The 16,382-nt window shown below is 36.5% G+C and overlaps 1 protein-coding gene across 15 annotated transcripts in view; it reads left to right on the top strand.

The window, feature by feature from the left end:
* Positions 1-15,867, top strand: part of GARNL3 (GTPase activating Rap/RanGAP domain like 3) — a 41,409-nt gene extending 25,542 nt beyond the window's left edge. For 10 of the 15 annotated variants that reach the window (XM_052669420.1, XM_052669414.1, XM_052669419.1 and 7 more), the window contains 15 exons: positions 145-260; positions 1,082-1,186; positions 1,874-1,948; positions 2,947-3,058; positions 3,778-3,876; positions 5,651-5,767; positions 6,413-6,582; positions 7,805-7,963; positions 9,279-9,345; positions 11,325-11,432; positions 12,160-12,278; positions 12,704-12,839; positions 13,980-14,195; positions 14,531-14,642; positions 15,388-15,867. In XM_052669420.1, coding sequence (XP_052525380.1) covers positions 145-260; positions 1,082-1,186; positions 1,874-1,948; positions 2,947-3,058; positions 3,778-3,876; positions 5,651-5,767; positions 6,413-6,582; positions 7,805-7,963; positions 9,279-9,345; positions 11,325-11,432; positions 12,160-12,278; positions 12,704-12,839; positions 13,980-14,195; positions 14,531-14,642; positions 15,388-15,568 — 1,892 coding nt within the window. In that variant the 3' untranslated portion in view covers positions 15,569-15,867. Of the gene's footprint in view, positions 1-144; positions 261-1,081; positions 1,187-1,873; positions 1,949-2,946; positions 3,059-3,777; positions 3,877-5,650; positions 5,768-6,412; positions 6,583-7,804; positions 7,964-9,278; positions 9,346-11,324; positions 11,433-12,159; positions 12,279-12,703; positions 12,840-13,979; positions 14,504-14,530; positions 14,643-15,387 lie in introns of those variants that run through there. The other 5 variants (XM_052669415.1, XM_052669410.1, XM_052669412.1 and 2 more) reach the window with 5 other exon arrangements.
* The last annotated feature ends 515 nt before the right edge of the window (positions 15,868-16,382 follow it).

The following is a 16,382-nucleotide window of genomic DNA, read 5'->3' as shown; positions in this document are numbered from 1 at the left end:
TTGTTATTTACTAAAAACATGTAAAAAGGAGGCAAAACTAAGTAACTGCGAGAAAACTGGGTATACTGGTATAGAAGCAAACTGCAGTTGGTGGAAGGTAGCAAAGCAATTGAAGTAATATACCTTCTTTTCTACAATTTTTAGTAATAAATGGGGAAAAAGCCACCTTGGAAACACCAACGTTTTCTCAGAAACGTCAGCGCACTCTAGACATGCTGATCCGCTCTTTATACCAGGACCTGATGCCTGATCTACACAAGGTAAATGCTAGTCAGTAGTGATCTCTGTGCTTTGCGTATGTTCTTATTTTAGTACGTGAAAAGCTCTGCTGCATTGAAAGACTGAAATTCTGATGAGAAAACTGGATTACATATACTAGGCTAAATACTAATTGTCACATAATTTGTTTTACGGTTATATGAAAGTAGACAGACAATCCTTTCAGGATTGGACTTTTCATGCACTTAATAACAGATCTGAGGAGAAGCATAGCAATCTTGCACTTTGTATAAGCTTACCTGCAACAAGAGTATAGAATAGTTAGGAACTGAGTATTCAAAACAGGTATTTGAATTTGTCTTGTTATCATAAAAGCAGCTCTTATCGCATTATGTGCAACTTTGGATTACTGTGATTAAGCATGAGATATCTTCATTTTAGATGATGAAGACTCAGTCTTAATGTGATTCTTAACTAAAAAGAAGTTGAATACTTCCAAAATTGGAAAGATGTTTTTTCTCACTGTTTATTTCTCTTAGCTAAATTGGTCTGCTTAAGCTTTCTTGTTCATGTATTCATGTCTGCAACCTTGCTTGAATTGTACCGTGTGAGTGATAAATGATGACAAGCAGAAAAATAGAGCAGTCAAGGATTGGAATAATAGCAGCTTCTGTTCTCAGAGAAACCTTCCAATTAATTGATCCAGTTAGTTGATGATAAGAAAATATATTAAAAAGAAAGGCAGAAAATGTAAATGATACCACAGCAAATAAAATAAAGTTAAAATATTATGAAAACTTTGACTCAACTGGAAAAAAAAAAAAAAGCAAAAAAAAAAAAAGCTGTTTTTTTCTTTTTTTAGAACATGCTGAACAGGAGGTCCTTCAGTGATGTGTTACCAGAGTCTCCAAAATCAACACGGAAGAAGGAGGAAGCTCGGCAAGCAGAATTTGTCCGACTTGGTCAGGTAGGATGAATTTCAGAAGTATGCATTTATGTTTACAAGACTGTGTCTTAATGTTATAGAAACACTGGATTTTTGTATGCTGTAAATATAAACAAGGAAGATATATAAGATACCTTAAATTGACTTATTATCTGTCGCAATGAAAATATATTCATACAGTATTTCTCTAGAGTTTTTAGACCTTTTAGAATCAGCATACTTCTAGTTATTTGTGACTGAAGAATTTGTGTTGCTGTGACTGTGCCTTAAGCACCACCCCCCAGGTAGTGCATATGTGCAGTTGGAGTGGCTTGTTATGTAGTTTTGCAAGTGTAACGCCAGCTTGTTAACAGATAGAAGGATCTGCTAACCAGCGCCTACTGCTTGAATTGTGTAAATGGCCAGCTGACATCATTGGAATAGGGCCTTCTGTCTATTACTAAGTTGGATAGTTCATGTGATTGTCCATTTTTTTAAAAGCTGTGTATCTTTTGTCTGGGAAGATAGTCCATAGTGGTTAGTGTGCATGTTGACATAGATAATTATGTTTTCTTTCTGAATTACTGAAAGCGTAACAGAAAATACAAACTAAGTAAGTTACTTTCTTGTCCTAAATTATCTGTTCTATATAGTCTTTAACTTACATACTAGTGATAAAAACTTCATTTAATTAAAGTATTTCTTTTATTTTATTTTCTTTTATTTTAGGCGCTCAAACTGAAAACTGGTGTGAAAGGGGATACACCAGCTACCTTGGCAAATACAAGCTTTTGTAAAAAGGAGGTGAGTGAACCTGTCTGTTTAAGGAGAGTTACTAGAAAATGGAATGCTAGTGAATATGGCGTACGTATATGCCATATGATGTACATGGCATTGTATATCAGTTCTGTATAGTATTTATTTACTTACATAATTAGGCGCTGTAGCAACGGAGTATATGCAATAGTATTGCATAATACTAAAGTGATTCTGCAGACAGTAGCAATTAAAGGATGAGCCTGGATGTAGAAGCATTTCTCAAGTTAAAGCAAATTGGGATATCTTTATGTCATGAGGTTATTTGATGAAAAAGACACGTGTTTTCCATAGACAATCACCTTAAATTATTTTTACTTCTTTATCAAGTTTAAAACAAAATTCAGTTGTGTTTTTATTTTCTGTAACTACGAGATTTTTTTTCCGGGGATTGGAAAATGTAATCTACGCTTTTCTGCATGCATCTTATACAAAGGAGCTTCAAAGGTGCTTGTAGAGTTTCAGACTTCAGTTTACTGTTTAATATTGGGGATGGAGGGAGCCAGATTTCGGGAGACAGATATGAAGAACACATGACAGAAGCAGAGTTTGGAGGAAAGACAGCTGTAACAGTACCATTTCTAAATACAATCTGAACTACAAAATATAAGCAAATTGTATGTGCATGGTAGTGCATACATTTTAAGTCTGTGGTATTTAAAAAATAAGAAAATAATATTAAGCACTTCCAGTGTTGCAGTGAATATCCACTGAATTGCACTAAAACTTTGGTTTTAGTTACAGTGTTTCAAGAACATGCCTTATTATTGTATTAGTCTCCAAATCCAATTGATAGCGGGAGTATTTTCTCTGCAAGAAAATTAAATAGATTGTGATATTTCAAATTTTAAAAAATATACTCTTAGGAAATGTATTCTCCCAGATGTGTTTACATGTTACTGCTTGCCATTGTCCATCATGTTCTGTGTCTGTCTGATCTGTATTTCTTAGTGTACTTATTGTGTATCCCTTATGTTAATTCATAGCCTTGGGAGTCCCAGTCTTTCTGCAGTAATTTTCCTCATGATGTCATCTGTGCAGATTCTTGGGGCCAGTCCTTGCTGGTTTCTACAGATGCTGGCGTCTTGTTAATAGATGGTTAGTAAATGATCATGTGTTTTCGTGTTAACTATTTTTGTATCTGAACATGGTCTTGAAAACATATGTTCATAAGCTCTGCTCAGGTATTGGTTAGTTCTCACCTCCATTGATATTTACCAATCCAAGTAAATTTATTACGTTTATGTCACCTATTTGCAGAATTTTTCTCTGCATCAGAATCAAGCCATATTTGATGGCCCATTTTAATGCAGATTTCTGAATGTTTTATTATTTCAGATGCTGTTATTTGACCATCTGAAAAGACTCTAAGTTAAATTCAAGCTTAAGGAGTCAAGTGGTCTGTCTGCACTTGTTAGCCCTTTGTGATACTAGTGAGCATGAAGCCCAAAGCTTATGCAGCAATGGAAGCCTGCTTCTTCAATAGCAGTGCGTTTGCTAGTTTGACCCTTATCTTCTGTGTGCCACAAAAGACTGTCAGGCTTGAGGGAATTAAGCTAATTCTCAGTGAATATTCTCAAATTTTCTAAAGGATGGTCCCTTTTCTGCTTCATTTGCATTATCTGATCCATGGCAATGATAAAAGACTGCCATAAGGAAGTATAGGCTATGATGCTACAGTATATTAAGCAGTTTCTTACAGGATGCTTTATTTTAGTGAGGGAAAAAAAAAGGCTTTTATTGCAAGAAGAAGTTCAAAACCACTAACTACCAAATTTTAGCAGAATTGTAAAGAAATTTGTGTGCTTCCTTTTTAGATGGTCAAACTGCTGTTCAAGTATTTGATAAAACTCTGCAAATAAAGCAGATGCATGTGTTGGAAGCTCTGGATTATTTGATTGCCCGAACAGATAAAGGTAGGAGAGGTCCCTGTTAATCGGTTCTCTTATGAATATATCTGGTTAACTTCTTATTTGGCAGGCACATCAATAGGAAGGAATATTTTAACTCTTTTTCTTTAAGAGATTACTTTACTGGAAAAAAATGCTCTACATTTTAATTCCTGCAGCGCTAGATATGTATTATCACCTTTTCTCACATCACCTAGCCATTTTTAAATTGCTTTTGTTAGGTCTTAGAACTTTTATTGTTGCTCTTTTGACATCCTTTCACCTCTTTCTCTTTGCTGACTTCTTCTGGGTTGCTCACATGCTATTTCCTTTGTCTCAATGCTTTAGAATGCTTTAGGATTTGCATGACTCATGGGCACGGGCAGTTGCATCATACTAGTAGTGGCATATATTAAATGTCTCATTTAGAATAAAAGGTACAACAACTTCTGATTTTTTTTGTTGTTGTTGTTGTCTTCTAAAAGGTGTGGGGAAAAAAGAAATCCCTAGATATGTTCAGAATGGTGCTTCAGTGCAAACCTTAAGCTGGTCACACTGAATCATAGAATTTTTTGGGTTGGAAGGGACCTTTTTAGGTCATCTAGTACAGCTTTCCATCCCCCATCATGGTCACAGCCGTCTTTCAGTATATGAGATTGCTCAGAGCCTTGTTCAGCCTGATTCTTCCAGAGATCAGGCAACCACAGCTTCTCTAGGCAGCCTGTTCCAGCACCTTACCCCCTTCGTATTTAAGCAACTCATTCATAGAAGCACACATTCTTGAGTGTACATATTTTTGAAAAGAGAAGGACTTCATCCATTTTGTTTTCATTTTCTCAGTGTTGACAGTAAGAATTTGCTCTGAGTCAATGTTTGAAGTTATGGTGGACTTACGGAAGCATTATGCCTTCTTACTCTAATACTTTCTGTGGGAGAAGAAAGTCATGTATGCGCCAAAGGTCATCCTAATTCGTGTTGCTCTTCTATCAGCACTGAAGGCAGCACCTGTGATCTTGCTTTGATATTGATAGCAGGAGCTACACTGGCTACATATTTAGAAAATGTGCTTAATTTTTTCCAGTTATACCAGCTGCTCTATTGAAAGAGTATACCTGTGTCAGAAAATCTTGCTTTGTTTGCATTTTAAGAAGTTTGCTTTCTTATGTAAGGTTCTTAAAGAGTAGCTTATTTTCAACTGTTAATAGTCGTGCACCATTATTTATTTATTTAAATTTAGGAGTGTATTCTACTCACATCTGTCATCATGGAAAATAGATTTAACTGTGGTAGTGGGTGCGGTGTTATTTTTGCAATTGGAAAGTATCTTGAATGTGTTCTTTGAAGAACGGCAAAACCAGTCTGCCTCCAGGGGCAGGTTTTCAAACTCTGTTAAGAGTCCAGTTATCAGCTGCTAGACATTTATAGTTAACCCTTCTACTCTTGCCTTTAGTTTGCCTCTGCTGTATTTTCACTGTTTTCCAGTAGCGTACATCTCACTGTTCTAAAGATCTTATATAATTTGTTGAGTTTTCTTGTTTGTTTGTTTGTTTTCAACACAGACTGAGGGGAAACTTCTACTGAACTGAAGGCACTGGTTTCTAGGATTGTAAAGAGTAGAGTGTGTTCACAAGCAGTCTTTCCTTGTTGTCGCATTCCTACTTACACCCAGAGAAGCAAAATTATTTATCTTTTGCTTTTATGACACTGCCCTGTTTGTTAGGAACTGCACCTCTTCGGAAGTATTAATTTCAGAACACCATCATCTTTTTCTAAGTATTTTTTGGCTTTTTCCATCCTTCAGGGAAAGACTCCCGTCTCCTTGTCTTCAGATTGAGTTCAGTCCAAAAAGATATAGAAACAAAGCAGGTGATAAGAAGCAAATATGACTGCAGAGAAAATAAATTGGAGAGAACAAAAGGTGATTTTACTATCTTATGTTAAAAGTATCCCACCATACTGTTATGGCTTATTAGCTTCCTGTTGCAGATTTTCACCTTTAGTTTTTTTGTTTGGTTGTTTCCTTTAACTCTGAACAGTTAATTCAAACTTTAAGATTTTCTGAAAATAAGATTGGGTGTAGTCCAACGTGCCTGTTGAGAGCTTGGTAAAATTACCATGTTACTTGATAATCACTGCTGATGAAAAGCTCTAGAGAAAAGCATGTATGTTGCTTTCAGAATTGGGGGATATAATAAGAACTGTATGTCTCACATTCATGTATTAAGATCACTGTAAATTGGAGAAACACTGACAAATCTATTTTGAATAGTAGCACTCAGAATAGTTTGAGTATTGATTATTTTAATGGATGTAAACATTTTCTGATCTTCAGCAGCAAGCTGGAAAGGGTTAACATGATTTAACCCTCGTTGAAAGGAAAAATACAATTTAACCCTTGTATTTATTCTTAAATACAATTTAAGAATCACATCGTTTTGTCTTTTTCTAGATGTTAGTGGTATCCTATTGCAGTTCTGTTGCACTCTTGTACTATCGTTCAAATACAGAACAAAAAAGCAGTCATTACCCCGAATAATTACAATCTGGAATATTGTTTCCTTAGGCTGCCATTTATATGCTATTAATACTCACCATGGCGGTGAACTCAGGATTGTTGTGGCTATTCGGAACAAACTACTTCTCATCATAAAGAAATACAATCCGTGCAACAGTTTAACAGGCAGCTCTCCATCATTATCTGAATCTCCATTAGAGGAGTTCCAGTATATCCGGGTACGTGTAAACTGGTCACTAATTGCCTTTACAGACTGAGCAGCACTCAGCTAGTGGGGCAGAAAGGTAAAGAGCATGCATTTTGTCTTTCTGAACTTCCAGATAGATATAAGCAAGAAGCAGTATGATGGAGCTCCGTTGTTCAAGGGCCAAAGAAATCTTTCAGATTTATTTAAGTGAATTTGTTTGCTCTATGTCATGTTTCTGTGCTTAGGAAGATGTGCTTTCAGACTAAGAGTCTGAAAAAGAGAATAGTTTTATTTACTGAGTTCCCAGGGCTCGTTGCTGGGGCTGCTTCTATTTAAGATCTTTATTAACAACCCTCTAAGTTTGCAGATGACACCAAGCTGGGAGGCAGTGTTGATCTGTCTGAGGGGAGAAAGGCACTAAAGAGGGACCTGGATAGACTGGATCGATGGGCTAAGGTTAACTGTATGAGTTTCAGTAGGGTCAGGTGTTGGGTCCTGCATTTTGGTCACAACTCCAGGCAATCCTACAGGCTTGGAGAAGAGTGGCTAGAAAGCTGCCTGATGGAAAAGGACTTGGTGCACTGATGGAAAGTTGGCTGAATATGAGCCAGCAGTGTGCCCAGTTGGCCAAAAAGGCCAGTGGCATCCTGGCTTGTATCAGGAATGATGTGGTGAGCAGGACTAGGGAAGTCATCCTGCCCCTGTACTCGGCACTGGTGAGGCCTCACCTCAAGTACTGTGTTCAGTTTTGGGCACCTCAGTACAGAAAGGACATTGAGGTGCTGGAGCAGGTCCAAGAAGGGCAACAAGGGTGAAGAAGGGCCCAGAGAATATGGACTATGAAGAGTGACTGAAGGAACTCGGGCTGTTTGGTCTGAGGAAAAGGAGGCTGAGGGGAGACCTTGTTGCTGTCTTCCAGTATCTGAAATATGCTTGCAGCAAGAGTGGTGTTGGTTTATTCTCACTGGTGACAGGACAAAGTGAAATGGCCTCTAGTTGCGCCAGGGTAAGTTTAGGTTGGATATTAGGAAACACTTCTTTACAGAAAGGGCTGTTGAGCACTGGAATAGGCACATCAGAGAGGTGGTTGAGTCACCATCCCTGGATGTATTTAAAAACCATTTGGATGTGGTGCTCAGGGACGTGATTTAGCGGGGGGTTGTTGGCATTGTATGCTTAGATCGTGATTGGATTTGATGATCTTAAAGGTCTTCTTCAACCTGAGTGATTCTATGATTCTGTTTACCATACAGGAAATATGCCTTTCTGACCCTCCAGTGATTATGACGCTAGTTGATGGACCTACTGAAGACAGTGACAATATGATTTGTGTAGCTTATCGGCATCAGTTTGATTTAGTTAACGAAAGTACTGGGGAGTCCTACAGACTGCATCATATTGAAGCAAACAAGGTAAGTTTAAGCATGGAACCTATTTTCTTGCAGAACCACACTGAACATTATTTCTTGCAGAATTAGTGCTTGCTGTGCTGACCTGCTGGGAGCACTGTTTACAGAGATCCTATGTCTCCTTTACTTTTCAGTCCAGTCCAACTTCTGCCGTAGGGGCTGTCTGAGATACTTGTCTCTTTTGGAATGTGTGATGATAATTACTTCCGAGAGAGGTATTTACAGGGCATGACACGTGAACAAAGAACCTGTGTTTCATTTCTCTGAAATATTGCTGTCAGCGTAAATACAAAGCCATTATTGTCCTTTTAGTCAGTAGTTTGTGCTTTGCCTTTTCTTTGTGTTCTCAATGTTTTATTGTCAAGATTTCAGCAAAATAACTTCAGTTTTTGGCCACCAGTAACTCATTCAGATATGCTTATATCTTTTAGGTTTTTTTTAAGAAACTTCTGCACAGCCAAATCTTAAATTAACTATATCTGTCTAACTAAGACAAAGTGTTGCGATTTAAGTAAACGTCCTGAGTTTTGGGGGAGGGCAGGGGGGGAAGTTCAAATGTTTCCTGCTGCGGGGAAGATAAAGGGCCACGAAGATGGTGAAGGTCCTGGAGCATCTCTCTATGAAGAAAGGCTGATTGATCTGGGTCTGTTTAGCCTTGAGAAAAGGAGACTGAGAGGGGACCTGATCCAGGTCTATAAATGTCTGAGGTGTGGGGAGCAGAGTGGTGAGGCCAGACTCTTTTCAGCAGTGTGTGGAGACAGGACAAGGGGAAACGGCCGGAAACTCGGATAGGAAGTTCCTCACCAATGTGCGCAAGAACTTCTTTACGGTGAGGTGACGGAGCACTGGAACAGGCTGCCCAGGGAGGTTGTGGAGTCTCCTTCTCTGGAGATGTTCAAGACCCGCCTGGACACCAACTTGAGTGAGCTGGTGTAGGAAACTGCTTTGGCAGGGGGGTTGGCCTCCATGATCTCTGGAGCTCCCTTCCAACCCATGTGATTCTGCGATACACAGCTGTACTAACTCAAAATTTATATGGCCAAATAAATTAGGTAAGTTTTTATGCTATAGGCATAGTACTGAATATTCATTACTGAGGTACAGCATTAAATACAAAATAAATTGATTTCCATTCTAAGAGCACTCTGAAAATGAATCACAAAACAGGCCGAATGTGAAAATCACTTTTTTTTTTTTTTTAAAATCTGTAATTGTGGAACAACACCAACTGACTGTATTGCTTCAGAGTCAAAAACTGGATGTAATAACTGCAGTATCCCATCTGAATATTCATTATCATTTCCCATTTCCATTGCAGGTTAATTTTGTTGCAGCTATTGATGTATACGAAGATGGTGAAGCTGGTCTACTATTATGTTATAACTGTAAGTATCCAGGGAAGACTGAAAATGGTAGGATCTCTATCTGCACATGGAATTATTTTTTCATTGGAGTCTAGATCTGTGTTTTAAAGTAAATTTCAGAGTTTCACAGATAGTATTTCATAATACATTCTTTTTGACTTAAATACACATTAGGCAGACTAGAAATTGAAGTACTATTTTATTGGGTATTTTGAATTAGACATACAATAGATATTACTTTGTTACTCGCAAAAGTCCTATGCCTTCCGATTTCTTCATTCTTTACCTAATTAAACACTGGATGTTTCCAGGATGTGTATAGCATTCCACCTGCTTTCTTCTTTGTACTTTTGCATTCTGTTATTGTGCTTTTTTCTTCTGCACACTTCTTTGCACTGTCACATTCTTTCATTATAATTCTCTGCGATATGGACACATGGTCTCCGATATAATACATGTTCCTTTCTTTTTTGCTTCTAATCCTCTTAAAAATATAACTTACAGATATGTAACAGCCTTTATGAAGCAATACACAGAAAGACAAAGCACAGCCTTCTCTGTTTCAGGCTATGTGTCCTGTCGTCCTTCTCAAAGTGATCATCAATAGAAACATAATAAATACACCTAAATTCTAGTACTGGCTGTTAGTTTGGTACTACGGGAAAGTATTTCTTAAGTGTTAACTTCCTCTGTAATACTGTGAGGCCTCACTGGTTCTCCTATTTTGCCGTATCCTATCTGATTCTAGTTCACTTAGAGCTTTTTAGTTCTCAAGTATGCTGTGACAGTGCATGGTGAATTCCCATACCTGTACTTCTGCGCAGAATCAGTTCCATTCTAATAGACTTACTGCTGATCCAAAGCTAATAAACTTAGTTGGTGCTAAAGGTACACTACAGGATCCTAATAGGATCTTAAAGCCTAATGCTCAGTCTTGCAGCTACTTGAATTCCTATTTCTAGGACATTATCACAGAGAAACCTACTTCTGGTCTTTAGAGAGTTTACAATTAAGAAAAGATCATCGTAGAACAAATATGAAAACACATGATTTGACAGTTCTGAGTTTGTATTTAGAAAAAGGGTTTTAATACTTTTTGGGTTATAAACTTTGATTCAGTCTAAGGACATAAATAATAGAAAAAAATCAAATCATAGGATGTCCTGCGTTGGAAGGGACCCACAGGAGTCATCAAATCAACTCTTAAAATAGAATTTTACCTAAAAACATTGAAAAGAACTGATAGGAGCAGGTGTATGAGGTGCTCACAGATGTTTTTCTGGAGCCTCCAGTGCAGTCATATGAAGTAGTAAAAATAAAAAGATGATTGCAATTCTTTCTCCTCTTTAAGCCTTCTTTTAATTTGTTGACATAACTTCTCATTTTAAAGGATGTTTTATCAGCACTAGTGAGAGTATTTAGAGAATAAAATTGGGTAGTGGAAGGTTAAATTCCTCATGATCTAGATCTTCCAAATTAAATTTAGAATTTCATTCCAAGTAGCCAATTCATGTCTGACTCATAAGAAGACAGTTTCAGTGCATGTATGGTAGCTAAGAGGCTCACAAGTAACATGATTAATGAAATTGGTATCTGTAGTATCCTATGTGTTTTACAGTCCTTAGAATACATGAAGTAGCATATGGCTGCTTGCATGGCAGTTCTTACAGACAGAGAAGACATGGTTTTCAGAAATGTTGTTGCCTATTTCTCTACTGTAAACAAAATAAGGAGCTGATGATTGTTGAAACAGAATACCACTTACTTTGTGAAACATGGTAACTTATTAAAATGTAGCTCTTTATATTTATCTTCTAAATGTTCAAACGAAAGCTCGTTTTCCTTATTATTTGTTTAGATACAAAGAGGCTTCTACACAGATGTTTGAGTTGTATCTATCTATCATCCAAACTTAAGTAAAATCTACCTATAAAGTTGACATTTTTAATTTACAGTGTAAAGTGATGGGTGCTTTTTTTTGTTGTTTTTTTTTGTAACAGATGTTTGCCAGTATAGAAAAGTGTATCCGTTTAATGGTGGTTCTCCACTGATTCAGCCATCAGCTTATGATTTTCACTTTTGCTGGAATCAAGTTCCTTATGCTGTTGGTAAGAAAACATTTATTTTTACTCTTTTATCAATATCTCTTAGACCTGCACTTGGCTGTTTCTGGAATTACAGCACGTGTGCTAGAAATACATACAAAAGCAAAATTAATAACATTGTATATAAAAAATTGTATTTAATAAATTTTGATAAACATAAATTAATAAATTCTTAAGAATTTATTCATGGAGATGATAGTTAATGATTGAAATGCACTGCCCAGGGATATGGTAGAGTCACTCCATTCCTATAGGTACTTAGCAAACATGTGGACAAGACACTAAGGGATATGGTTTAGTGATGGAACTTGGTAGGTCAGATTGATGGTTGGACTTCATGATCTTTGAAGGTCTTTTCCAAAATAGATAATTCTGTGATTCTATAAGCATGTTGCATTAATGATGCCACTTCTGCTAAGTGGCTGTTTTTAGTGTATTTTGAAAAGTGGAGCCTTGGTGCGAAGTTTTTTTCCTTTGCTGAACTATTTTTCCTTTCTCTTTTTTCTATTTTTTTATTTCCCGTTCAGTCTGCATTCTGCCAGACATGGAGAATGAAATCTTGTTCAGGCTTGATGTATCTGAATGTTCATCAGTTTATTAGGCAAACTTTGTCGTAGGAAAGGGAGATGCTGAAGTAGATCAGATACTCAGGAACAGTCTGCACTGAGCAACCAAGAAACACATACATTAATCATTCTTTTGTGCCAAATAATTTTTTGTTCCTTTGCAGTCTGTGCTTTCCCTTACATACTTGCCTTCACTACTGATTCCATTGAAATACGTTTAGTGGTGAATGGAAACTTAGTCCACACAGCAGTTGTGCCTGAGCTTCAACTTGTAGCATCAAGGGTAAGACACAAGAAAAGTATTTTTGACTATTTGTGAGATGTTGTTGAGATCTGTTTAACATGAAATGTTGTCTAAGCCAAATACAAACCAAAGCTCACAAGCGTGATTTCATTTGTGAAAAATATTCATCTTTGTGCTCTTAGTATTAAGTACAGTTAGGATCAGAATTGAGCTCACTGTCCTTTATTGCCTGCAGTAATGCATACTTGAGGTATTTGATTGTTTATGGGGCACATGCTATTCTGAACATCACAGAAGTTTCCCCAAGATACAGTGAGATAGCCTTTCCCTGATCAGCCCTAATCAAATCAGCAGCAATGCAGCTACAGTGGCAATGAAATAGAGTGGATAAACATTTGAGCTTTTACTCAGCAAGTGATTAAGAAAGTCTTGTAGTACTAATGGTGAGTTCTTTGTCATTTCAGTCAGATATTTATTTTAAAGCTACTGCTGCAGTAAGCGGATCATCTCATAGCAGTTCTAAGGAAATGAGTTCAAGAAGTTCACCTCAAACACCTGCAGCTTATGACATGCCAGAATGTTCTCTTTCTTCTTCAGAAGGTAATATGGTTTCTAGACAGCTTGAATAATCATCTCTGATTGTTCCAGCAGCTTCCATATCTCAGTGTAGCTGATCTTTAGTAAGAAGAAATTGATCAGATAAAAGATTTTGAGTTAATAGTTGAGAGTGTGGAGGATAGAAATCTTATTACCCAAAATTCTGAATCACCTGGCTTAGCTTTTGCCCAAGTGTATATCTTTTGAATGAATAGCAGCATTATTTTCAAGAAATCATTTATACAGAGGAGGAAGAATTAAGTTTTACTAGCTAGATGAATCTTTGTCAATATGTCCAAGATTAAAGAAAAAATGGCGTAAAATTATGAGAAAAATTTCAGACTTCACATACACCTTTCCTTTCACTTAAAAACAGCTAAACCATCCCTCAATGATTAGAGTTCTTTTCAAATTCAGAATAAGAAGTGTATCTAGTCACAATCACCTTACTGTAAGGTAATCTGTGAACAGTTGATCTGTAAGGGAACAATAATGGAGAAACATGGGAGTATCGACTAGATAATGCATTATGTATGTATGCCTTGGACTTTTAAATCTGGTACTGTTGGCAGAAAGGGAGAAGAGGAAGGAGTTGGAATTTCAATTTTTAAAAGGTAGTGCTGTTTGATGGTAAGTTGTTAGGTGATTGGGTTTTTTTTTTCCCCCAAAAATTAAGAAAATGCAGAGTCTTTTATGTCACTTAAGAGGAAAAGCCATAATTTGAACTATTTGGGATCCAGACTCCAATATTCTGGCAACATATTAAAATATCTGGGGAATTTTGAACAGAATAGTGAGTCATGGTCTTACAGTTGGGATATCAGCCTTAGGACATATAAATTTACCTCCTTTTTCCATTGCTGATTCATCACCTTGCTGAGAGTCAAAAATTTTTTCCTCTGTAAGCCGAAAAGTCAGTGCAAAATGTAGTTCTATTTCTTCCTTCTCCTAGCCTACTTATATTGTAAGGTGCAAAGCAAGAAAGGTCTTGAAGAAGAAAGCAAGAAATGTTATTTGAGTTTAAAAACAAACAAACAAAAAACCCACACAATGATTATAACTTTTCTGTATGATTTTTCATTTTGAAGTATTATGAACTGATACGGTTGTGAAAGAGTAACGTTCTTTTTTTTTCCTTTTGAGTTTCAGGTGAAGTTACATGTAAAAACTTGTATAAAATTCCTCTTAGTAATCTGGTAGGGCGAAGCATTGAACGACCTCTGAAGTCACCTTTGACTCCTAAAGTCGTCACTACTCCAACATCCGGTGGCATTACCTCTCTTCCTGTTACTCACTCACTATCCTTATCTCGCATGGAAATCAAAGAAATTGCAAACAGAACACGTAAAGAATTGCTGGGTAAACTCCCCTTGTTCTTCAGTGTATATATATCAGTTACCACTAATATAATTTCTAATTTTTGGAGCATCTTTGGACTAATCTCATTATAGTCAGATTAGTGACAGACAACCAGTGTTCATAAATTAGTACAAACAAAACAGTAAGAAAATGTTGTTTGCAAGTAGTTTAGGTAGTGTCTGGTCATATATAAGGTGACCATATTCTAAGTCAGCTGAAAGCTGTTTAATTAAAAATGAAAATAAGTGAAAAAATGAAAATTAAAAAAAAAAAAACATTTTTGTGAATGCTTTATTTTCTGATGAGAATATTAAGACTTTTATTCCTTTATTGAGGCCTCTTGGATGAGCCTATTCCCAAGACAGAAGGTTCACAGAAGCAAAAAAAGATTCCTCGAAGACAGTCAGACCCCAAGCAGGGAGCAGTAAGATCAACTAGTAGTGACAGGTAAATAAATGTATGGGCTTTAGGAAGGAGCCTAAGTTAGACCATAAATGTTTTGAGAATTGATTGCTTTTCAACCGGTTTATGGTTTTCCCAGTTAGGTAGGGATTGACTGAGGCCTTTGTGAATTTCATGCTAATGTGTGGTTTAATATCTAATAACAGCACTGAGATGGGTTATGCATATTGCTAAAAGACATGTTATAAGCGAAGAAAAGCTAAGTGGGATTTTGTGGAGGACCTACTGCAATTGGGCCTGTCACTAGGACTTGAACTACTAAATTCACACTGCAGACTGAATTATTGTTTTCTTCGTACCTTCTTGTCTTGCTATTTCCAAAATAAATTTTGCAAATAAACATTATTGCATTTGTCTGTTTGGCTCTGCTTACCAGACCCTACTGCCATTATGTTGTTTTCTCTGTTTTTATAACATGCATTTGTGATGAGTAGCAGCAGAATTCAGCCAAGATACAATAGACTGAGACTATTTTTTGTTAATCTGCTGCAGTATAAACTATTTTGCTATTTGGAAGTTATAATGAGGGGGACAATTCATTAGGATTACCTTTTGGCAATAATTTGATATTTGTAATCTTTGTTTTAATAAGAATTGTTATGGAAGCAGAGTTAAACAGAGAGAAACTCAGTTTTAATGATCTGTCTTTAGGATGACTTGATTGTATGTAGAAATAGCCACTGACCCTACCTGCCCCTTTTCTGTGTATTTTTTTTTTTTTTTTTTTTAGTGACCTTTGTCTTCATCTTTGCAGAATAATCTCAGCCTCTTTCGAAAGCTATTCTGAGGGTCGTCATCTTTCCACTAGTTCAGATCCTGATTCTGTAGCAAACAGGGAGGAGAGCTCACCATTTAGCTATCCATTTCATCTGACTTCTTTATCTGATGAAGACATCATTGACTTGAAGTGAAGACAGACAAGACTGTTCCTTACTTCACCTTTTCTTACAACTCTGTGAGCTCTGTAGGAATGTCACAAACAGTGCTTCTAGTGGTAAAATGTGGCTGGAAGTATTGGTGATTAATCTTTATAGGTCTCATGTTGTTCTGGCTTGCTTAGCCTGGTTTGGTGATGCTTGCATCTTTGATGTCTGTTTGTTTTCTTATTTTAGTTAATGAACTATTACTTTTCTGTAGTATTTTAAAGGTAGGTTATCAATGAGAGCTTCAGGCTGAAATTGAAGTAAATAAAAAGTATTTCTTATTCTGAGCTACCTGAAGTAGCATTCTGTAAAGTTAATTGCTGTTACTAATGTTGTGAGTTGTTTTACAGCAGTGTGTGCGATGTAGGAAGAAGAATTTTGTAATGAAAATCACTCCTTTTGTTGTTTTTTTTTAATCTTAAAAAAAAAAAAAAAAAAAAAAGCTTCTAGGCAAGATCTTCTCAAACAGTGCAGTCTGTCCTGGAAATGATGCTGCTGTTTTTTGTTCACTGTAGAATCAAGAATATTCTATAAAGATCAGGTGACATATGAACATGCTTTTTTCTCTGACCTGTCTGTGTACATATTTTTAGAGGAACTTGAAAATTGTTTTGGCATTAAGAATCTTTGAGTAGAGGGAGTTTTATTTAAAAACAAACAAACAAACAAACAAACAAAAAAACAAACAAACAAACAAAAAAACCCCACACATATCTTCCTTAAAAATTTAAAGTCAAAATATTTCTCCATCTAGTGGAACAACTTTTCTGTAATGCACCTTGAGATTTCCTCATTACAGGCA

This window comes from Tympanuchus pallidicinctus, unplaced genomic scaffold, assembly GCF_026119805.1.
Source record: "Tympanuchus pallidicinctus isolate F22 unplaced genomic scaffold, pur_lepc_1.0 scaffold8, whole genome shotgun sequence".
Taxonomy (NCBI): domain Eukaryota; kingdom Metazoa; phylum Chordata; class Aves; order Galliformes; family Phasianidae; genus Tympanuchus; species Tympanuchus pallidicinctus.
Note: the sequence above shows the minus strand (reverse complement) of the source record. Positions and strands in the feature narration are given on the sequence as shown.